The following is a 24123-nucleotide window of genomic DNA, read 5'->3' as shown; positions in this document are numbered from 1 at the left end:
GTTAGATCATTTCACATAGACTTTCTCTGTGTGATGGTCTCGGGTTTTGCTGCCGGCAATAAAACTCTACTGCGCTCAACTTTGAAGACTCCTGGTGATTTTTGAGACTTTTTGAAAGAGTCTGATTGACCAATTTGACCTCACACTTTCATCCAAACAGCAACACATCAGTCTCTGTCGGGGAACCATGAAGACGCTGCCGACTCTCATACTTCTGGCTCTGATCTGCTTCTTGCACCACAGCTCTGTTGCAGGTGAGTGACTCTGCTTGAGACGCCACTATAACTGCATTTAAGAGACAAAGTGTTACACATGTTTATGTGTGTGTGTCACAGGTCCGATTGCTACAGAGCTGTCCTCTGAACCATGCTGTCCATACATCAATCAAAGGTTAATTCCTAAGTCAAAGGTGAAACATGTGGCGATGACCCCGAGTCGCTGTAAAACCAAAGCGATTGTGTAAGTATACTGGTTTTGTTGGTTTTACATTAAATTGTGCACATGTTAATCATCTACTCTATATTATCAATACTTCTAATGCAGACTACTTTACATTGAGGGGCTAGTTCAACAAGGCCTCATATTTTATGAGGCTTCATATATTTTTGTATTTAATCCACATCTAACTTTGCATATTACAATAATATTACACTTTAAAATGTTGTGAAATATGAAGATGAAAATGAGTAAAAGTACCTGAAAATACAGAAAACATTACTTAGAGACCAAGTATTTCTCTACAACAATAAATATTTATGACTAGAAAAGCAACAAAACACAAATACAGGAAGAGGGGAGCTGTTCAGGTTACTTAAGTAAAGTAAATTAATGAATGAATATGACTATTTTTATTTTGTACATCAGTAAAGAGCCTGAATACTACAGCTGAAAATTAATGACACTGTGTATATAATTATACTTCTAACAGTGCACAATATGTTTTGTGTGTTTCTTACAGAGTCACAACTGTGTGTGATAAGAAGTCTTGTATTGATCCAAACTGGAGATGGGCGAAGAATCTGTTGGCAGAGTTTGAGACGGCAACTGCTAACAGCACGTCACCTTCTGCCTCTTTCAACATGTCCAAGTGTTACAAAAAGAAACAGTATTAATTTATATATATTCACCCAGCCTGACTGCTAATTCTTTGTTCTGGTAGCTGTCAGTGTTTCATCATGTTAAATTTCACACATTCAGTTTCTTTCTGAGGAGTCTTTCTCTGTACTGAAGTTCACAGAAATAACCAGATTTACTTCTCCATATTTCCTTGTATAATTATATTGTGGTTTAACTTTATTAATCAAATAAAATCTCTTTTCTTTTTTTTCCATCATAAGTGTGAACACAGTTTGTTTGTTGACTGAGCACGTGTTTGTTTCTGGTGGCAACAGACGAGGAAGTGAAACTCACAAAGTGTCGAGTGTGCAGAACATTTACATCTACTAATATTAATACAACTATGACTGCTTATAAGCTTCTGCATATTGAACAATATTTGTTTTAATCAGGTTTTGTGAGCTTCAATAAGTGTAGCATGTTATTCTTATTCTTTATTTTTTTAGTCACTCTTACCATCAAATCTTTCCCTGCCAGTTGTTTCAGTTTTATTCATCCAGGTTTTCAGATCTTTTGTCTCTACTTTAAAACACCGGAGGAGAACTGAACTTCATGATTGTTTTGAAAACAAAAACTACAACGTCTCTGTCCTGGATCATCATTCTGATTCTCTGCAGACGTCACTGTGAACTTTATTTATAGGAACTATTTCTTCAGTTGTTCCAGTGATTGCTGACCAAGTCAGCAGACTCGTATGATCAGCAAAATTCAAAATTGACTAAAAGTATCATAAAGTACTCATTATGCAGAGCGGCTTATTTAGAGTGTTATATTATGCTTGTTTGTATCAATAAAAATCATCTTAAGTGTATCGTATGTTTTTAATATAAATAATAATAAACTGCATTTATATAACACCTTTCACACAAAGTGCATAAACATTTGTTTTAAAAAGGAGGAGAAAATTAAAACAACAGAATATTAAAATATATTTTATGTAAGAACTTGTAACTATATGTGGCAAATAAATGTATTGGACTATAAGTACAAAATAGCATTAAATAGACCTAGAAGTCACCTGAGTATTATTTGATTCTTTAATTCTGTATATCCCAGATAGCATGCGAATGTGGGCCACTTGAGGCAATGATCCGGCACTGTAGGCATTCTTCTGGCCCGGACAAAACAGACGTGAACCTAAACTGGCCCATGTAGTAAATGCTACATTTGGGCCAAATATCACAAAACGAATATGGCCCATCTTTGGCCGAAATATGGCAAGTATGGCAATGACTAATCCGGATATGAGCCTAAAGAGGCCCACATATAAGGAAACATACTTGGCCCACCTTTGTTGAAACATATTTGGGCCAGTCTTGGCCGAACTGGTTTATTTGGTGTGTTTTTGGTTGACATCTGGCATTGTGATGGCTTGGTTTTGGCCCACTTTTGGCAAACATGAGCGGACCGCCCAAGTGCCATCATTCCATGCTGTATGTGGGCCGGATGAACATGTCAGGTGTAGGCCAGATATGGGCCAAAAGAATTTTGCTATCTGGGATTTGTTGTGGATTTTTTGATTGAGTAGGTAAGTTCAGCCTTAGTTCCCTTTTGTTTGTTATTTTGCAGAGAGATTGTTTTCTCTGGCAGCATCTCTCTCTGGTATGAGAACTCTTAACACTGAAGAGGAGAGTGGTGAGGACAGCAGAGAGGACTATTGTGGTCACACTGCCACTTATGATATGACCCAAAAACACATACTGGCTAAAGCAACCAGCATCCTGACAGACTCCACTCACCCCTGTCACAGACTCTTTTGCTTGAGTGGGTAAGTTCAGGTGGTTCAGCCTTAGTTTCCTTTTGTTTGTTATTTTGCTGTTAGCCCACCCTGGAGCAAAGTATTTAAAATAAAACCTTAAAGTCAGTGTAAAGTAAGAATAAATATGTGTTCTGAGTTTGACATACCACAGGAAAGTGTGTTGTTAACCACCCTGCCAAATTTGAATGATTAAAAAAATCGCCAAATATATGAAATTAGGCTTCAAAGTTGTGTAAAAATCAGCCTCTTTCTCTGCTTCCAAATGCTGTGGGCGTGGCCGCGGAGTTCGCTGAAGCCCCGTCCCCTATCAAGTGTCACCTGTCAATCAAAGTCAAAACCTCTACCAGAAACATGGATACTACATCTGAGAGCTTTCTGCCGCTAACTCAGCTGCTAGCTCGGCAGCTAACTCAGCTAACTGGCTAACTGTAGACTGTAGTAGTAGTAGTAGTGTGTGCTGAATGTATTTATACCTCTACAGCAGCAGGGGCGGGTTTATGCTAATCACTAAATCCTGAACACAGAAATCTTGAAACACAGTTTGTGAAGCCTAGCTCCACAATTCAAATCTAAATGGTTGAAATGCTTTTTACACCTTTTTTAGAAATACATTTAGGAGGGAGGGTTAAGGATGAAATATGTTTACTCCACACCTGCACATACTGAATGAGTATCCTGTATTGTAACACACAGATGTGAAATGTATGAAACATGCAAACAAATATACACATTTTTACATTATTCTTAAAAAAAATTTGCTGTAAGAGAAAAGGAAAAAACATAATGATATATTTTGAGGTTGAAACATTGTCTTAAAGAATCAATATATGAAAGATTGAAACATAATAGTGTATTTTGAAAAGGGGACTGAGGCATATGACCTGAATTGAACTGAGTCAAATGTGTGGGTGGGGTTGGGTACTTCTCCACACAAACCAATGACCTCAGCTGTTTTTTTCGGGGGGTATAACTCACTGACATTGTAAGTTAGATCATTTCTGATAGACTTTCTCTGTGTGATGGTCTCGGGTTTTGCTGCCGGCAATAAAACTCGACTGCGCTCAGCTTTGAAGACTCCTGGTGATTTTTGAGACTTTTTGAAAGAGTCTGATTGACCAATTTGACCCCACACTTTCATCCAAACAGCAGCACATCAGCCTCTGTCGGGGAACCATGAAGACGCTGCCGACTCTCATACTTCTGGCTCTGATCTGCTTCTTGCATCACAGCTCTGCTGCAGGTGAGTGACTCTGTTTGACTTCCTCTGCTTGAGACGCCACTATAACTGCATTAAAGAGACAAAGTGTTACAAATGTTTATGTGTGTGTGTCCACAGGTGTGGCTGCTCCAGAGCTGGGAACTTATGTACGATGCTGTCAAGACTTCAATCGAAGGTTAATTCCTAAGCCGAAGGTGAAACATGTGGCGATGACTTCGAATCACTGTAAAATCCGAGCGATTCTGTAAGTAAACTGGTTTTTGTTGGCTTTGCATTAAATTGTGCACATGTTAATCATCTACTCTATATTATCAATACTTCTAATGCAAACTACTTTACATTGAGGGGCTAGTTCAACAAGGCCTCATTTTTTGTGAGGCTTCACATATTTTTGTATTTAATCCACGTCTAACTTTGCATATTACAATAATATTACACTTTAAAATGTTGTGAGATATGAAGATGAAAATGAATAAAAGTACCTGAAAATACAGAAAACATTACTTAGAGCCCAAGTATTTCTCTACAACAATAAATATTTATGACTAGAAAAGCAACAAAACACAAATACAGAAAGAGGGGAGCTGTTCAGGTTACTTAAGTAAAGTAAATTAATGAATGAATATGACCATTTTTATGTTGTACATCAGTAAAGAGCCTGAATACTACAGCTGAAAATCAATGACTGTGTGTAATTATACTTCTAACAGTGCAGAATATGTTTTGTGTGTTTCTTACAGAGTCACAACTGTGTGTGATACGAAGTTTTGTATCGATCCCGACTGGAGATGGGCGAAGAAACTGTTGGATGCATTTAAGACGGCAACTGCTAACAACACGTCATCTTCTGCCCCTTTCAACACATCCAAGTGTGACAACCCAAGGAAACAGTATTAATTCATATATATTCACCCAGCCTGACTGCTAATTCTTTATTCTGGTAGCTGTCAGTGTTTCATCATGTTAAATTTCACACATTCAGTTTCTTTCTGAGGAGTCTTTCTCTGTACTGAAGTTCACAGAAATAACCAGATTTACTTCTCCATATTTCCTTGTATAATTATATTATGGTTTAACTTTATTAATCAAATAAAAATCTCTTTTCTTTTTTTTCATCATAAGTGTGAACACAGTTTGTTTGTTGACTGAGCGCGTGTTTGTTTCTGGTGGAAACAGACGAGGAAGTGAAACTCACAAAGTGTCGAGTGTGCAGAACATTTACATCTACTAATATTAATACAACTATGACTGCTTATAAGCTTCTGCATATGGAACAATATTTGTTTTAATCGGGTTTTGTGAGCTTCAATAAGTGTAGCATGTTATTCTTATTCTTTATTTTTTTAGTCACTCTTACCATCAAATCTTTCCCTGCCAGTTGTTCCAGTTTTATTCATCCAGGTTTTCAGATCTTTTGTCTCTACTTTAAAACACCGGAGGAGAACTGAACTTCATGATTGCTTTGAAAACAAAAACTACAACGTCTCTGTCCTGGATCATCATTCTGATTCTCTGCAGACGTCACTGTGAACTTTATTTATAGGAACTATTTCTTCAGTTGTTCCAGTGATTGCTGACCAAGTCAGCAGACTCGTATGATCAGCAAAATTGACTAAAAGTATCATAAAGTACTCATTATGCAGAGCGGCTTATTTAGAGTGTTATATTATGCTTGTTTGTATCAATAAAAATCATCTTAAGTGTATCGTATGTTTTTAATATAAATAATAATAAACTGCATTTATATAGCACCTTTCACACAAAGTGCATAACATTTGTTTTAAAAAGGAGGAGAAAATTAAAACAACAGAATATTAAAATATATTTTATGTAAGAACTTGTAAGATGTCACAAACTGGCTCAACATATGTGACATAAGGTGAGGGGGTTATGATCAGTGAAAACTGTCCGCGGCGATACCCCTGAACCTACATAGACATCAAAATTCTGCAGAGCCCAAACAAGTGCCAACGCCTCCTTTTCAATCACTGAATAGCTGTATTGATGCTTGTTAAATTTTCTGGAGAAGAAGCTCACGGGACAGTCTACAGCCTCTGCATTCTCCTGCAACAGGACAGCCCCAACGCCCACATTGCTGGCATCTACATGAAGCTTAAAGAGCTGATCAAATCTTGGTGCTGCCAACACTGGGGCTGAACACAACAAGGCTTTTACACTGTCAAATGCATTTTGGCATGTTGACGACCAAATATATTCGGCTTTAGCTTTCAAAAGGTCAGTCAAGGGGGCAACCACAGATGAAAAGTTCTTGCAAAAGCTGTGATAGTAGCCTACCAACCCTGGGAAGCGCATCAGCTCTTTCTTAGTGGTAGAGGGGGGGGAACTTTTGCACTGCCGTGTCCTTGGCCTCCACTGGTCGAACCTGGCCTTGACCTACCACCTTTCCAAGATAGGTCACCGTCGCTCTGGAAAACTCACATTTGGCCAGATTTACTGTCAAGTTGGCCCAGACCAACCTGTCGAAAAGAGCACCTATACGCTGGACATGTTCTTCCCAGGTGTCAGAATACACCACAACGTCATCTAGGTACACTGCACAACCATTAAGTCCTGAAACAACCCGATTCATTAGCCGTTGGAATGTTGCAGGAGCATTCCTCAAACCAAAAGGCATTACAGTGTATGAATACAAGCCAGAAGGAGTTATGAAAGCTGAAATATCCCTTGCCCTTTTGGTGAGTGGGACTTGCCAGTACCCTTTGAGAAGATCAAATTTGCTCACAAATGTGGCTGAACCTACCATATCAATACAATCTTCCATACGAGGAAGAGGATACAGATCAGGTTTAGTGATACTGTTCACCTCACGATAGTCAGTGCAGGGCCTCAAACTAGCATCTGCCTTTTTAACTAGGAGGCATGGGGAGGCCCAATTTGATGAACAAGGCTCAGCAATACCATTATCCAGCATGTACTGTACTTCAGCCTCCAACTGTCTCCTCTTCTCATCTGACACACGATAAAAGCGCTGCTTGATGGGCTCAGCAATTCCAACATCTATGTCGTGCTCAATTAAGTGTGTTTGGGTTGGGGTATCAGCAAACAGTGATAGATGGCTGTTTATTAGTTTAATCAACTCCTCACGTTTAGCCACATGTAAGTGTCCGACAAGGATATTCAGATCTTTTAATGTCTCTGAATTTTTCAACCGGCCCTGCAACAACCCATCATCAGGAGCAATATCCACCCCTTCCACCTTTTTCCAGTGCCCCCTTGCCTGACAGTACCTACAGGTGTCAGAATTGACGGCTGAACCCCGTCCACCACGACTAAACTTTTGCTGATCTGCCTCGTTGGCTATTCTTACTTTTCCAGACCTAGAATAAGTGTCATTTCTATGACAAGCACCGCCCATTGTGTCACCAAAACTTCTGTGTGTTAGAACATATTCATCTGCCAAAACTGCAGCATCTCTTGGAGTTTTTACCTTATGCTCAGTAATGTAGGTAGCCACCCGCTCAGGCACAGAATTTTTCAGTTGTTCCAGTACCACCAGGTTGCAGAGATCATCAAAGGTATTAACTTCAGATGCTGCACACCAGCGGTTAAAATGGGAAGTCAAATCACGGGCCAATTCAGTGTAGGTCTGATTATCCAGTCTCTTCCTAGATCTGAAACGCTGGCGATATGCCTCTGGCACCAGTTCATACACTTTTAACACCGCTGCCTTCACTATGTCATAAACCCTACTTTCTGATACACTTAAAGCAGAGTAGGCCTCCTGAGCCTTTCCAGTCAGAACACACTGCAGCAGCATTGTTCTGTCTGAGTCCAGCCAGTCTCGAGCATCTGCTATCCTCTCAAACAGAGAAAAAAATGAATCTGGATCAGACTCACTAAACCTGGGAAGCAGGCGGAGGTTATTAACCAGGTCACACTGCGAAGACTTGCCCCCTGAGGCCTCGAAACTATCAGCTCTGCCCATATCTGAAAGTTTATCCTCCTTTACCAGCTGTAATTCATGCTGTTGCACTTCTAACTTTGCACACTCAGTTTTATGCTTTATCGTTTCCAACTCTACTTCCTTTTCAAATTTCAACCTCTCCAACTCTAACTGCTGTTTTAACTAACTGCAGCAGCTCCTTCTGCTGTTCGAATGTTAGAGTTCCAGGATTAGGCACTACACTGGACACTGGACTGCTAACTTGCTGCCGGCCCAAGACTCCAGCCTCAAACAAACCATCCCTTAAGCATGCCTTCACACTCCCTTTTAACTTCCTATCTGAAATGTCAACTTCATAGTGCTCTGCTATCCTGAGAAGCTATTCTTTTGTGCACTGCTCCAGCAAAGACTGAAGGATCCTGGATGAAACTCTCCACAAGGGAAGCCATCCTCAAAACAATCAGCCTAACAAGTTACAAACCTTTGACTGGGACACACAGAAAACCCAAAACTGAGGTAACAGGTGAACAGGAGCCTCACCCCTATACTATTGTTAACTACAACCATTAAACTAGCTAACTAACTCTTCCCTAGTCTTCGTGCAGTTAATGGTGGGGGGTACTTATGCACGCTAAACCAGCGGTGTGAAGAAAGTAACCAGAAAACTGGCCACCCTCTCACAACCACGGAGATGCTCCCGAGCTAAAAGCTCTACCCACCTTCGCCACCGCCTAAAGAGATCACCACGAGCCCCCTAGAGGAACCCGCTGCCAAACCTAACAGGGGGAAGGAACTCCTGCTCAAACAGGCACCAACATACCCCAGATAGGTTATACTGCAAAGCCCCAGTCAAGTCCAATCACATTTACAACAAACAGATGGACCAAATACCTCTCCCAAATCTCCTACAACCTTCTCATACCGGAAGTAACCAGCACTAACGACCTGACATATCCCCTCCCCGAACCGTTGGTGAATAACCACAACACAGTCAGCTAGTAGTACACTTCAACCAGGCAAACCAAAGACCATTGTGTGCAATAAGAGGAAACACCCACCAACCTAAACCAGGTCAATTTACCAGTACAGACCAAATTCAAGCTAATTTAATCCTCATACTGGACCCCGGATGAGCCCCCACTTGTCACAAACTGGCTCAACATATGTGACATGGAGGGGAGACAAGTCAGGGTTTGAAGTGCTAAAAGAAAATATTTTATTGTAACTAAAACAACATATATACAAAAAGCATGAGGTGTGGAGTGTAGTGGTGTCAGTGGTGAATGTAGTGTGTGGATGAGTGAGATATTTGTGTGCGGCTGCTGAGTGTAAAAGGAAAACGCCAAAACGAACCCAGAACCTGTAGCGGCGTGGAGCCTAGGAGAGGGAGAGGGGGAGAGAGAGAGAGAGAGCATGAGACCAGGCTGGCATTTATCACCTTGCTAGAGGCCTAGCCAGGTGTCAGCACCTTGCCTTAACGACCCTCCCTGACTACCAACTCCTGCAGGAAGTGATCAACTGCATGATGGCGAGCAGAAAGGGAGGGGTCGTAACAAAGACAAAATAGCATTAAATAGACCTAGAAGTCACCTGAGTATTATTTGTATGTGCTTTAATTCTGTATATTTGTTGTGGATATTTTGATTGAGTAGGTAAGTTCAGGTGGTTCAGCCTTAGTTCCCTTTTGTTTGTTATTTTGCAGAGAGAGAGTGTTTTCTCTGGCAGCATCTCTCTCTGGTATGAGAACTCTTAACACTGAAGAGGAGAGTGGTGAGGACAGCAGAGAGGACTATTGCGGTCACACTGCCACTTATAGAGGATATGAGCCAAAAACGCATGCTGGCTAAAGCAACCAGCATCCTGACAGACTCCACTCACCCCTGTCACAGACTCTTTTGCTTGAGTAGGTAAGTTCAGGTGGTTCAGCCTTAGTTTCCTTTTGTTTGTTATTTTGCTGTTAGCCCACCCTGAAGCAAAGTATTTAAAATAAAACCTTAAAGTCCGGGTAAAGTAAGAATAAATATGTGTTCTGAGTTTGACATACCACAGAAAAGTGTGTTGTTAACCACCCTGCCAAATTTGAATGATTAAAAAAAATCGCCAAATATATGAAATTAGGCTTCAAAGTTGTGTAAAAATCAGCCTCTTTCTCTGCTCCCAAACGCTGTGGGCGTGGCCGCGGAGTTCGCTGAAGTCCCGCCCCCTACCAAGTGTCACCTGTCAATCAAAGTCACCACCTCTACCAGAAACATGGACACTACATCTGAGAGCTTTCTGCTGCTAACTCAGCTGCTAGCTCGGCAGCTAACTCAGCTAACTGGCTAACTGTAGGCTGTAGTAGTAGTAGTGTGTGCTGAATGTATTTATACCTCTACAGCAGCAGGGGCGGGTTTATGCTAATCACTAAATCCTGAACACAGAAATCTTGAAACACAGTTTGTGAAGCCTAGCTCCACAATTCAAATCTAAATGGTTGAAATGCTTTTTACACCTTTTTTAGAAATACATTTAGGAGGGAGGGTTAAGGATGAAATATGTTTACTCCACACCTGCACATACTGATTGAGTATGCTGTATTGTAACACACAGATGTGAAATGTATGAAACATGTAACCAAATACACTAATTCTTACATTATTCTTAAAAAATTTGCAGTAAGAGAAAAGGAAAAAACATAATGATATATTTTGAGGTTGAAACATTATCTTAAAGAATCAATGTATGAAAGATTGAAACATAATAGTGTATTTTGAAAAGGGGACTGAGGCATATGACCTGAATTGAACTGAGTCAAATGTGTGGGTGGGGTTGGGTACTTCTCCACATAAACCAATGACCTCAGCTGTTTTTTTGGGGGGTATAACTCACTGACATTGTAAGTTAGATCATTTCACATAGACTTTCTCTGTGTGATGGTCTCGGGTTTTGCTGCCGGCAATAAAACTCTACTGCGCTCAACTTTGAAGACTCCTGGTGATTTTTGAGACTTTTTGAAAGAGTCTGATTGACCAATTTGACCCCATACTTTCATCCAAACAGCAGCACCTCAGCCTCTGTCGGGGAACCATGAAGACGCTGCCGACTCTCATACTTCTGGCTCTGATCTGCTTCTTGCATCACAGCTCTGCTTTAGGTCAGTGACTCTGTTTGACTTCCTCTGCTTGAGATGCCACTATAACTGCATTTAAGAGACAAAGTGTTACAAATGTGTGTGTGTATGTGTGTGTGTCACAGGTTCGATTGCTCCAGAGCTGGTCTCTGATGTACCATGCTGTCCAGGCTTCAATCGAAGGTTAATTCCTAAGCCGAAGGTGAAACATGTGGCGTGGACTTCGAATGACTGTAAAACCAAAGCGATTTTGTAAGTATGCTGGTTTTGTTGGCTTTGCATTAAATTGTGCACATGTTAATAATCTACTCTAAATTATCAATACTTCTAATGCAAACTACTTTACATTGAGGGGCTAGTTCAACAAGGCCTCATTTTTTATGAGGCTTCATATATTTTCATTTATTTTATTTATATTTATTTCACTTTAAAATGTTGTGAAATATGAAGATGAAAATGAGTAAAAGTACCTGAAAATACAGAAAACATTACTTAGAGCCCAAGTATTTTTCTACAACAATAAATATTTATGACTAGAAAAGCAACAAAACACAAATACAGGAAGAGGGGAGCTGTTCAGGTTACTTAAGTAAAGTAAATATTAATGAATTAATGTGACCTGAATACTACAGCCCAAAATTAATGACACTGTGTGTAATTATACTTTTAACAGTGCACAATATGTTTTGTGTGTTTCTTACAGAGTCACAACTGTGTGTAATGAGACATCTTGTCTTGATCCCGAATGGAGATGGGCGAAGAATCTGTTAGCAGAGTTTAGGAAGGCAACTGCTAACAGCAAGTCACCTTCTGCCCCTTTCAACATGTCCAAGTGTGACAAAAAGAAACAGTAGTAATTTATATATATTCACCCAGCCTGACTGCTAATTCTTTGTTCTGGTAGCTGTCAGTGTTTCATCATGTTAAATTTCACACATTCAGTTTCTTTCTGAGGAGTCTTTCTCTGTACTGAAGTTCACAGAAATAACCAGATTTACTTCTCCATATTTCCTTGTATAATTATATTGTGGTTTAACTTTATTAATCAAATAAAAATCTCTTTTCTTTTTTTCATCATAAGTGTGAACACAGTTTGTTTGTTCTCAGATTGAGCACGTGTTTGTTTCTGGTGGAAACAGACGAGGAAGTGAAACTCACAAAGTGTCGAGTGTGCAGAACATTTACATCTACTAATATTAATACAACTATGACTGCTTATAAGCTTCTGCATATGGAACAATATTTGTTTTAATCGGGTTTCGTGAGCTTCAATAAGTGTAGCATGTTATTCTTATTCTTTATTTTTTTAGTCACTCTTACCATCAAATCTTTCCCTGCCAGTTGTTTCAGTTTTATTCATCCAGGTTTTCAGATCTTTTGTCTCTACTTTAAAACACCGGAGGAGAACTGAACTTCATGATTGCTTTGAAAACAAAAACTACAACGTTTCTGTCCTGGATCATCATTCTGATTCTCTGCAGACGTCACTGTGAACTTTATTTATAGGAACTAATTCTTCAGTTGTTCCAGTGATTGCTGACCAAGTCCAATGACCAAACCACTGACCTCAGCTGTTTTTTTGGGGCGTATAACTCACTGACATTGTAAGTTAGATCATTTCTGATAGACTTTCTCTGTGTGATGGTCTCGGGTTTTGCTGCCGGCAATAAAACTCTACTGCGCTCAACTTTGAAGACTCCTGGTGATTTTTGAGACTTTTTTGACACATCAGTCTCTGTCGGGGAACCATGAAGACGCTGCCGACTCTCATACTTCTGGCTCTGATCTGCTTCTTGCATCACAGCTCTGCTGCAGGTCAGTGACTCTGTTTGACTTCCTCTGCTTGAGACGCCACTATAACTGCATTTAAGAGACAAAGTGTTACAAATGTGTGTGTGTGTCACAGGTTGGATTGCTCCAGAGCTGGGCCTTAATGTACGATGCTGTCCAATCTTCAACCGAAGGTTAATTCCTAAGCAAAAGGTGAAACATGTGGTGCGGACTTCGAATAGCTGTAAAACCCCAGCGATTGTGTAAGTATACTGGTTTTGTTGGCTTTGGATTAAATTGTGCATGTTAATAATCTACTCTATATTATCAACACTTCTAATGCAAACTACTTTACATTGAGGGGCTAGTTCAACAAGGCCTCATATTTTATGAGGCTTCACATATTTTTGTATTTAATCCACGTCTAACTTTGCATATTACAATAATATTACACTTTAAAATGTTGTGAAATATGAAGATGAAAATGAGTAAAAGTACCTGAAAATACAGAAAACATTACTTAAGAGCCCAAGTATTTCTCTACAACAATAAATATTTATGACTCGAAAAGCAACTAAACACAAATACAGAACGAGGGGAGCTGTTCAGGTTACTTAAGTAACGTAAATTAACTAGAAAATTTTGCAATTTCATAAGAAATTGCGTGTGGGAGCTGCAAACTGCCAGACGCATCCCTCGCAAACTGCCAGATGCAGCCGCTGCCACCATTCCTGTTATTGCTACCTTCACTGCAGATTTCTATTGGAGCAGCAATTATTCAACATTTTGTGGCGCCACCTACAGGTGAAGTTTCATTAAATACCACAAAGGTGTTCAATATCCCCATCTGTACAATTCTGCTGTCATCATAGAAGGTTGACATTAAAAGATATGGAACTGAATAAGTCATATGTTGGTGTTTCACTAATGGCCACAAGGTGGGGCTATTGGCTCCATGTTTCACTATATCGTACACATTGACATGGAGAACTAATGTACCAAGTTTCATTTCATTGAAGACAACAGAACTGTAGGAATATTGTGTTATAATATTACAGTAGCGCCCCCATTTGGTAAAATTGTATCAAATTTTACACAATGGTACAGTGCCACCATGTGTACAAGATTATCAAATTTGGTGTTGATCCGAATCGGCATTGAAGAGTTATTGATCGTTAAATGCATCAGGCCACGCCCCCAAAAGTTTGCTAACCAATTACGGACAAACGGTAAGGGTTACCAAAAAACGAAGATAATAGCTGTGTTCGGGGTCCTCTAAACATGTTGTGTACCAAGTTTGATGAAGATTGGATGACAAATGTGCCAAAAGTAGTAAAAAATGTATTTTTCAAAAAAATCAAAATGGCGGAAAAATTTTCTAGACGCAAATGGGCGTGGCCTATATCAGTCTACTTGGTACCATCCAAGGAACACACTGTGCAAAGATTGTTTGAATACGCCTTACGGTTCATGAGTTATAAGCCAAAATGTAAAACATGTAATAACTGACCACATGGTGGCGCTACAGATCATTCTTTACAATATGTGAAGCATTTGCTCATGGGCCACCTGTAGTTGAAGTTTGAACACTTTAGCACTTTTACTTCTTGAGATATGAGCTTTCAAACATCGCTCCCATTGACTTTCCATTATAAATTTTAATGTTTTAAAAAATTATATAAAATCAATGGAATATGTTAGAGATATGAAAAGTAATAGCACACATATCCTCATGGATATGTACAATTTGACATTGAAACGAAGTTGATACGACAAATCGTGTAGGACTAGTTACACTACGAAAAACGGCGAAATAATAATAATAATATATAAAGAGCGAAGATAACATAGTGTGGGAGCTTTGCAGCTCCCACACAATGAATGAAAATGACCTGAATACTACAGCTGAAAATCAATGACACTGTGTGTGTAATTATACTTTTAACAGTGCAGAATATGTTTTGTGTGTTTCTTACAGAGTCACAACTGTGTGTGATACGACGTCTTGTCTTGATCCCGACTGGAGATGGGCGAAGAAACTGTTGGCAGTGTTTGAGATGGCAACTGCTAACAATACGTCACCTTCTGCCCCTTTCAACATGTCCAAGTGTGACGAACCAAGGACTGAGCACGTGTTTGTTTCTGGTGGAAACAGACGAGGAAGTGAAACTCACAAAGTGTCGAGTGTGCGGAACATTTACATCTTCTAATATTAATACAACTATGACTGCTTATAAGCTTCTGCATATTGAACAATATTTGTTTTAATCAGGTTTCATGAGCTTCAATAAGTGTAGCATGTTATTCTTATTCTTTATTTTTTTAGTCACTCTTACCATCAAATCTTTCCCTGCCAGTTGTTTCAGTTTTATTCATCCAGGTTTTCAGATCTTTTGTCTCTACTTTAAAACACCGGAGGAGAACTGAACTTCATGATTGTTTTGAAAACAAAAACTACAACGTCTCTGTCCTGGATCATCGTTCTGATTCTCTGCAGACGTCACTGTGAACTTTATTTGTAGGAACTATTTCTTCAGTTGTTCCAGTGATTGCTGACCAAGTCAGCAGACTCGTATGATCAGCAAAATTGACTAAAAGTATCATAAAGTACTCATTATGCAGAGCGGCTTATTTAGAGTGTTATATTATGCTTGTTTGTATCAATAAAAATCATCTTAAGTGTATCGTATGTTTTTAATATAAATAATAATAAACTGCATTTATATAACACCTTTCACACAAAGTGCATAACATTTGTTTTAAAAAGGAGGAGAAAATTAAAACAACAGAATATTAAAATATATTTTATGTAAGAACTTGTAACTATATGTGGCAAATAAATGTATTGGACTATAAGTACAAAAAAGCATTAAATAGACCTAGAAGTCGTCTGAGTATTATTTGATTCTTTAATTCTGTATATTTGTTGTGGATTTTTTGATTGAGTAGGTAAGTTCAGGTGGTTCAGCCTTAGTTTCCTTTTGTTTGTTATTTTGCTGTTAGCCCACCCTGAAGCAAAGTATTTAAAATAAAACCTTAAAGTCCGGGTAAAGTAAGAATAAATATGTGTTCTGAGTTTGACATACCACAGAAAAGTGTGTTGTTAACCACCCTTGCCAAAAATGAATGATTAAAAAAATCGCCAAATATATGAAATTAGGCTTCAAAGTTGTGTAAAAATCAGCCTCTTTCTCTGCTCCCAAACGCTGTGGGCGTGGCCTCCGAGTCCTCTGAAGCCCCGCCCCCTACCAAGTGTCACCTGTCAATCAAAGTCACCACCTCTACCAGAAACATGGACGCCACGTCTGAGAGCTTTCTGCCGCTAACTCAGCTGCTAGCTCGGCTGCTAGCTTGGCAGCTAACTGTAGACTGTAGTAGTAGTAGTGTGTGCTGAATGTATTTATACCTCTACAGCAGCAGGGGCGGGTTTATGCTAATCACTAAATCCTGAACACAGAAATCTTGAAACACAGTTTGTGAAGCCGAGCTCCACAATTCAAATCTAAATGGTTGAAATGCTTTTTACACCTTTTTTAGAAATACATTTATGACCTATTTAATGTGTTTAGAAGAAAATGTCTGAATTCACTTTACACAGTATTTAAAAGGGTTTCAGCTTTTTTGTTGCTGCTGAAAGAGGGAAACTGTTTATTTCTTGTTGCACCAGGGTTTCCCTTAAGCTGGGTTGTAATCATAGACTGTATATAAGAAATGGACGTAACGTCTGTGACGTCACCCATTGGTTTGTGGACTGCTGCTCGGAAGCCAATAGTATCGAATCTAGGCAGCGCCATCTTGAAAATTTCAGGTGCATGCTGGGAAAAAAAAGAACACGGATTCTACTTATATGGGCATGAGGCGGAGTCATGGATGGAAGTATGGGCGGGGGTAATGGCGGAGCGGGGAGGCTGCGATTGGTTGCGAGGGCTGGATCTCAAGGACATTGGTCAATCAACCTGTCAATCAGGACGTAGCCACGCCCTAATGCATACCCTGCTTTATCGTCACATATAAAATCAGGGAGGCCAAAATGTCCCAAATGAACATCATACTGCATTGAAGAAGGCTTTAAACTAGCGATTGAGACCATAAACACATTTTGAAAACGTTTACTGAGGTTAGAAATCAAGTGAGAAGTTGGTGAATTCTCCATTGACTTGTATAGAGACGGTCGCCCCCTGGTGGCCTTTTGATAGAATGCAGCTCTAAGTTACTTCCGCATTGGCTTCTTTTCAGTGGATAGGAACTTCCCGCCTGGTTGTAATACGATTTTGGGGCTTGTCCGGGATTCAAACATCCATGAGGTGAAGTAAATGTGAGCGTAGTGATAATTTCTTGTTGTTGCTGTTTGTTTAGTTGGTTCTGGTTTTGACTGGGTAATTGTTTCAGTAGCTTGGAGTATCTCACTAGCTAGCCCAGGCAGGTGTGAAGAGCTTGCCACTTTGTTGTTTTGTCTTTCTTAGTTTTGGTGCTGATACTGAGTGGGGGCACGCTTCAGTGTTTTACAGTTGGATACATCTCCAATCTTCGGTGACTGAACTGAATTCAGCATTTTAAAGTAACCTTGAGCTTGGCAAGTCGCTCAAGACTAGCTAGGTTAGTTATCCGTCTCAGTGGGCAGATAGTGGTTCCTCTCTACGACTTATTTCCCTGGTTTGGGAAGCAACTTGCTGTGATCCTTTTTGGGTGAGCATCTCTACTTTTGTTTTTTCCACTTTTTCTTGTGCAGCTGTGATAATACTTCTGTGTGCAGTCGTCACTGAAAGCTGTGCAGGTGGACCGAAATGCAGGAGCCCAAAGTCAGAAAAAGGTTTCATTTACTAGATGTGTCGAAAACCAACAGGACCAACGAAAAACTACTGACGAGAACTTGTGAAAGCTGACAAATCTAGACGAGACTGAACAGATGATCCAACAGACACGAGACTTAAATACACAATGGGGATACAAACAGGACACAGATGAGTAAAACAAGACACAGGTGAAGCACATGAGGAAATCAACTAAGGCAGTGTGGTGGAAATCCGAAAATAAAGGCTGTAAATCAAACCTTGTGTTCAGATCTTTCATTATAAGCTTCCTGCAGAAAGGGCTCAAGTGTCGTCTGGAATGAGCATGCACGGTGATATTTATACATTGTATGAAACAGTGAGAAACATGAGAAACCCAGACAGATAAGGAGTCAAACATTTCGTGGGAAACAGGCCCTGCTTACTCATTTGCAGCATAAGATAGTTACACGTATCGTGCATCAACTGCAAGTTGTACTAGAAGAGAAACAAGCGTCTTATGCAAGAACACATCATACTTTTCCATTACAGCAGGAAACCACAGGAAGGAAAGATGACAGAAACACAAGGAGAAAAACAGGAACTAAAACAGAAAGTTCAGGCGGCTGTACTGTTATTGGGTCACTAACTTTCACAGATCATAACACAAAAGTGCAACAACCATTACATTATTGGGAGCTTGTCTGGGACGAAGTAGCATAAGATAGAAATACTCAAGTAAAGCATAAGTGGCTTAATTTGTACCTCAGTGCAGTACTCAAATGTAAGAAGTAAAATCAGTCTGTGGATTATTGTCCTCCATCACTTTACATTGAAAGCACATTTGAAGGAGATCTTTTAATATAATATGATTACAGAGAGGAAAACCCTTTTCACTGTTCATATGGACACCTGACTGCTGGTTTAAGACACTTCAAAATTGTGAACCTGTCCTTTACTGAGGGTCAGAGAGTGATTCTGTAGGTTTTACACTACTTTTTTATGGAGAAAAAACATTCACAATCACATTAATATAGTCCTATGTTGCCTAAAACAGGAGCTGCACCAAAACCGAAAAACCAGTTGGGGCCTTTAGAAAGAGCCTTAAAACTTCAGGTTAACAGAATGGTGCTCAGGTTGTTGCCTAAAAGAGGAGCTGCACCAAAACCGAAAAACAGTGTAAGGATTAAAGTACCAATACACAAAGAACAATTACTCCATTATATTTAAAAGTCCAGATATATGTAACATCACTATACAATTGACTGACTCAGCAGTTTTCTTTTCCTATTTTCACTTCCTCATGTGCAGCAGCCTTTCTACAAACAGACTTCCCCTTTCTTAATGTCAAGAGGAAGCTCAGTTTAACACTAATATTTCACACTTTTTTTTCCTTTTAACAGTTATTCTGACGCTGCTGCAGTTTTTTTAACTGATTTAGGACGAAGTAGCATAAGATAGAAATACTCAAGTAAAGCATAAGTAGCTTAATTTGTACCTCAGTGCAGTACTCAAATGTAAGAAGTAAAATCAATCTGTGGATATTTTCCTCCATCACTTCCACTGAAAACACATTTGAAGGAGATCTTTTAATAGTCAGTATGAACAGGAGGAATGATTACAGAGAGGAAAACCCTTTTCACTGTTCATATGGAAACCTGACTGCTGGTTTTAACCCTCTGGATCCCAAATCCCACTGGTGGGGTCAAAATACCACTTATTTTTAAATGACTGGCATTTACAAACCATTTGTCCAATCCAAAAACTGAAAAAACTGGCGTAATTGACAGATTCTCAAGTTTCTGAGGGTACCTGAATGAACAATGAGTAAAAATGTGACAGAAACAAAAAACAACCAGAAACTGCTTGGGATTCAGAGGATCAGAGGGTTAAGATACTTTAAAAATGATGAACCTGTCCTTTACTGAGGGCCAGAGAGTGTTTCTGTAGGTTTTACACTACTTTTTTAATGGAGAAAAAACATTCACAATCACATTAATAACGTCCTATGTCTTTAGAAAGAGCCTTAAAACTTCAGGTTAACAGAATGGTGCTCAGGGGGATTTTACTGCTATCAAATGTAAAAAATTGGTCAAATTTCACATGAACAGTATGTAAGGGTTAAAGAGAACACAAAGAACAATTACTCCATTATTAGTAAAGGTTCAGAGACTGGTAACGTTACTATGAAATTGACTGACGTAGTTTTCTTTTCCTATTTTCACTTCCTCATGTGCAGCAGCCTTTCTACATACGTGCTATACTGGGTAGTAAACAAACAGACTTCCCCTCTCTTAATATTGAGAGGAAGTTTTCCTTTTAACAAATACTCTGCCGCTGCTGCAGTGTGTTTATACTGATTTCCTCAGTGATTTTGGGGAAGTAAGAAGTATTCAGATCCCTTTTAGTTAAACATCTTCCAGTATTTCAGAAGTATTACAAAATGCATTTAAAGTATCAAAAATGTCCCACTTTGGAGTTTTTAATTAACATTCATAAATAATCATAATAAATTTATACATTTCCGTTCACCTATAGAACATTTCATCTATCATTCCAATCAGCTTGATATCAGTGCCGAAACTCATGAATCGTATGTGTAAATTGTGCTAAAAAATGTCAACCAACTATCCTGATCAAAAATCAATCATCAAATCTTTGAGTAACTTTGATTTATAACTGCACCTTTTTAAAGGAATAACCTGAAAACTTAAACCTCAAACTACCTTTTTTCCTTCTCCTCAGACATCTTAAAACTTTATCTGATTTTAGATTAAATTAGATTAGATTTCTTTATTTGTACCCGCAGGTAAATTTGGCTCGCAGTGAGAGACATTCATACAAAACAATACAATAAAATGAAAACAGTAAAATAGGATGCCTCCACGGTAACCAAACTCAACACACACATGTCTGGAGTGCGTTCATTAAACATCCTATGTACTTCAATGGGATGGGCGTGACTAAACAGCTCAATAGCGCCCCCTTGAATATTTCAAAATTGAACCTCAGCCTTCCCGATTGACGTAGAAGAATGAAACTCGGTAGGTTTATGTATCATCTCCAGACGCACAAAAACGCCATTTGGACCCATACCCTAAGTCCAACAGGAAGTCGGCCATCTTGGGAAAAATGCTATATTTTGCTGAGTTTTTTGGTCATTTCCAGGCCTCATATTTGAACGAATTCATCCCCATCATCATTCCATGCTGCATCATAAAATGCATTTAATATGTAAGGGGCCTACCCTAAAAGTGCACGGCATAAAGTGCATAAGTAGCACTCATCATCATATCATCATCGCCATCATCAATACAATCATCGTCAACATCATCATCATCAATGGACCTCCTCCATGTCTACCACCCTTCACGGGACCTGCGCTCTGCCGACTCGGTTCTCGTATCCATCCCCCGCACCAGAAGGCAAACCTTTGGGAGCAAGGCCTTCAGTGTGGTAGCTCCTACATTGTGGAACTCGCTCCCTCCTAACGTTCGCCAAGCACCAACTCTGGACTCTTTTAAATCACTGTTGAAAAGGCACTTGTTCCTGAAAGCTTTTGGGTTAGGGTTAGGTCTATGTTCTTGTTATTGTGAAGCAACCTTGGGTTTCATGAAAGGCGCTATACAAAATAAAGTTATTATTATTATTATTATTATTTATTATCATCGTCATCATCATCACCACCATCATCATCAACTCCACAACCATCATCAAGGGATCAACTGGTTCTTATTAAGATGTGTGATGTCTGCAGGGACAAAGCTAGACCTGTGCCTTTTAGTTTTGGCCCTAGGTACAGTGTACCTGCGGCCAGATGGGAGGAGCAGGAAGTCACTATGGGGGGAGGGGGGGGTGAGACCTGTCCCCTAAGATGGAACCAGCGAGACGCTGCAGCTGTTTTATATACAGGGCTTCTGGGCTCGGCTGTGTCTCACCGATCGTCCTGCTAGCCCATTTGACGACCTGGCTCAGTGAGTTCCTGCTCTTTAAAGACAAGTTGCCAAACCATGCCACCATACAAAGAAAGGACAGACTCAATAAAAGCACGGTAGAACAGCTTCATCAGTGATCTGTCAACATGAAAGTGAGACAGTTTCCTTAAACAGAAAAGACGCTGGTGTCCCTTCTTACACACAGCTTCACAGTTTTCATCAAAGGTAAGTTTAGTGTCTATGATTGTACCCAGATACTTGTAAGATTGTACAAGTTCTTATCAGAACACAGACACTGGCAGAATCAGTTCTCAAGTGAATTTATTCAGTCCAAGAGTCGGAAACCAGGAAGTCCAAAATCACAGGACAGAAGTACAAAATCACAAGGCAAAACGGGTCGATAACACTGGGAATCTAAACTAGGGATAACGCTGGAACTCCTACAGAAAACTGACAAGACAATCTGGCACTGACACACAGGGGAGCACTGGTTATATACACACAGGAGGGAAGGGATAACGAGACACAGGTGAAACACATAAGGGCGGGGACAGGTAATCACACGGGGAGCAGGAAGTGAGCACAGAGACTAGGGTGTCAAAATAAAACAGGAAACAGACACATGACAGACCCTGACAGTTCTATTGTCTGACCTTTGATGTATGTGACCTCATGTGGAGGGGCTTGCTTCCTAAAATCGATTTTCATATCCTTGGTCTTTTTTGTGTTTATCTCTAAATGGGACTCCTCACACCACTCTATAAAATGGTTGACAACCGGACCATGACCTGACCATGAGGCTGATGATGACTGTGTCGTCTGCATATTTCATAATGGTTCTCCTATCAAACCCACTCTGACACATGTTAGTATACAAAATAAAAATTACAGGGGACAAAACACAACCCTGTGGAGGAGCAGACTTGTTCAGATAAGGATCCATTAACCCTCACTTTCTGTGTTCTGGCTGGGATGGCTTTTATCTGATGGATTGTAACTGTTTCTATTAATCATTTGTTGATTGTAGGTGTCTGGCCTTTGCTGTGTTGTTTCTTTATGCTGATTGTGTTGCTGTCTCAATTCCAGTGAACACAGTTTTCAAATAAGAGAGCGTTCCAATTAAAACTTTTTAATTTCTGTAAGGCTTTTTTGCAGAATTGTATCACACGTTATTTTATTTTTTTCTCTGTATACCACAAAATAGCACTCGACAGAGAAAAGAGGAAGAGAGATGGACACCACACGCTGCTTTCTTAGAAGAGTAAACACTTCGAAAATTATTTGAAATAGACTCAGCTGTGTATAAAGGTGTCCAGAGCAGAGTCTCTGACACCAGATAACTCCTGAAGATCAAGATCAAGCTTTCATCCAAACAGCAACACATCAGTCTCTGTCGGGGAACCATGAAGACGCTGCCGACTCTCATACTTCTGGCTCTGATCTGCTTCTTGCATCACAGCTCTGCTGCAGGTGAGTGACTCTGCTTGACTTCCTCTGCTTGAGATGCCACTATAACTGCATTTAAGAGACAAAGTGTTACAAATGTTTATGTGTGTGTGTCACAGGTCCGTTTGCTCCAGAGCTGGTCTCTGCTGAACTATGCTGTCCAGGCTTCAATCAAAGGTTAATTCCTAAGCCAAAGGTGAAACATGTGGCGATGACATCACATAGCTGTAAAATCACAGCCATTGTGTAAGTATGAAGGTTTTGTTGGCTCGCATTAAATTGTGCACATGTTAATCATCTAGCCCATATTGTTAGTACTTCTAATGGAAAAACTTTATACTGAAGGGTAATTTATTTGTAACAATGCCTCATACTTTATGAGGATTTATATATTTTTGCATGGAAATCTACGAATAACTGTGCAAGTAAATATGTCAGATTAATGAGTTAAAAGTATAATATTACTCTTTAAGATGTGGTGAAATATAAAGAAAACTTATAAAAGTATCAGAAAATGCAGAATACAGTACTTAGAGCCCCCCAATAGTATTTATAGAACAATCAATAATTATGGCTAGAGAAGCATCAAGCTACAAATATGGAAATCTTAGATGTCAGTCAGTAAATGATTGAAATGTAGTTTTTAGAGTCTCCACTGGGGGGAGCTGTTTAGTTATAGTGTGAACAGACCTGCAGGTCCAAAACAGGATAAATTTGATTATTTCCATGTTCTGTTACTTTACAATTATACTGCACTTCATTTATGAATGACCTGTTCAGGTTACTTAAGTAAAGTAAATTAATGAAATAAAATTAGTATTTTTATGTTGCACGTCAGCAAAGGACCTGAATACAACAACTGAAAATCAATGACACTGTGTACACTTATACAAAAATGACAATGTACAATTTGTTTTGTGTGTTTCTTACAGAGTCACAACCGTGTGTGATGAGACGTCTTGTATTGATCCCGAATGGAGATGGGCGAAGAATCTGTTGGCAGCGTTTGAGACGGCAACAGCTAACAACACGTCACCTTCTGCCCCTTTCAACACGTCGAAGTGTGAAAAACATCAGACACAGCAGTAATCCAGTG

At 39.6% G+C, this 24123-nt stretch overlaps 3 protein-coding genes across 5 annotated transcripts; all 3 read left to right on the top strand.

Annotated features, from left to right (window-relative positions):
- On the top strand, positions 1 to 12173 carry LOC128355203 (C-C motif chemokine 22-like). Of its 3 annotated transcripts, none has more exons than XM_053315461.1 (4): positions 1 to 119; positions 4025 to 4115; positions 11233 to 11359; positions 11811 to 12173. In XM_053315461.1, the coding sequence occupies exons 2-4, from the start codon at positions 4049 to 4051 to the stop codon at positions 11959 to 11961; spliced, it is 345 nt and encodes a 114-aa protein (XP_053171436.1). In that variant the 5' UTR covers positions 1 to 119; positions 4025 to 4048; the 3' UTR covers positions 11962 to 12173. The 3 variants fall into 3 exon arrangements, with proteins under 3 accessions (XP_053171436.1, XP_053171443.1, XP_053171428.1); XM_053315468.1 differs by lacking the exon at positions 1 to 119 and adding an exon at positions 3820 to 3980; XM_053315453.1 differs by lacking the exons at positions 1 to 119; positions 4025 to 4115 and adding exons at positions 10799 to 10996; positions 11041 to 11131.
- A 139-nt stretch (positions 12174 to 12312) lies between these two features.
- LOC128365306 (C-C motif chemokine 22-like) lies at positions 12313 to 15087 on the top strand. Its single transcript, XM_053326029.1, has 3 exons — positions 12313 to 12922; positions 13014 to 13140; positions 14856 to 15087. The coding sequence occupies exons 1-3, from the start codon at positions 12856 to 12858 to the stop codon at positions 15085 to 15087; spliced, it is 426 nt and encodes a 141-aa protein (XP_053182004.1). The 5' UTR covers positions 12313 to 12855.
- Positions 15088 to 22923: 7836 nt separating this feature from the next.
- LOC128355193 (C-C motif chemokine 22-like) lies at positions 22924 to 24123 on the top strand. Its single transcript, XM_053315442.1, has 3 exons — positions 22924 to 23051; positions 23147 to 23273; positions 23960 to 24123. The coding sequence occupies exons 1-3, from the start codon at positions 22985 to 22987 to the stop codon at positions 24114 to 24116; spliced, it is 351 nt and encodes a 116-aa protein (XP_053171417.1). The 5' UTR covers positions 22924 to 22984; the 3' UTR covers positions 24117 to 24123.

Source organism: Scomber japonicus, chromosome 1 (assembly GCF_027409825.1).
Source record: "Scomber japonicus isolate fScoJap1 chromosome 1, fScoJap1.pri, whole genome shotgun sequence".
Lineage (NCBI taxonomy): Eukaryota > Metazoa > Chordata > Actinopteri > Scombriformes > Scombridae > Scomber > Scomber japonicus.
Note: the sequence above shows the minus strand (reverse complement) of the source record. Positions and strands in the feature narration are given on the sequence as shown.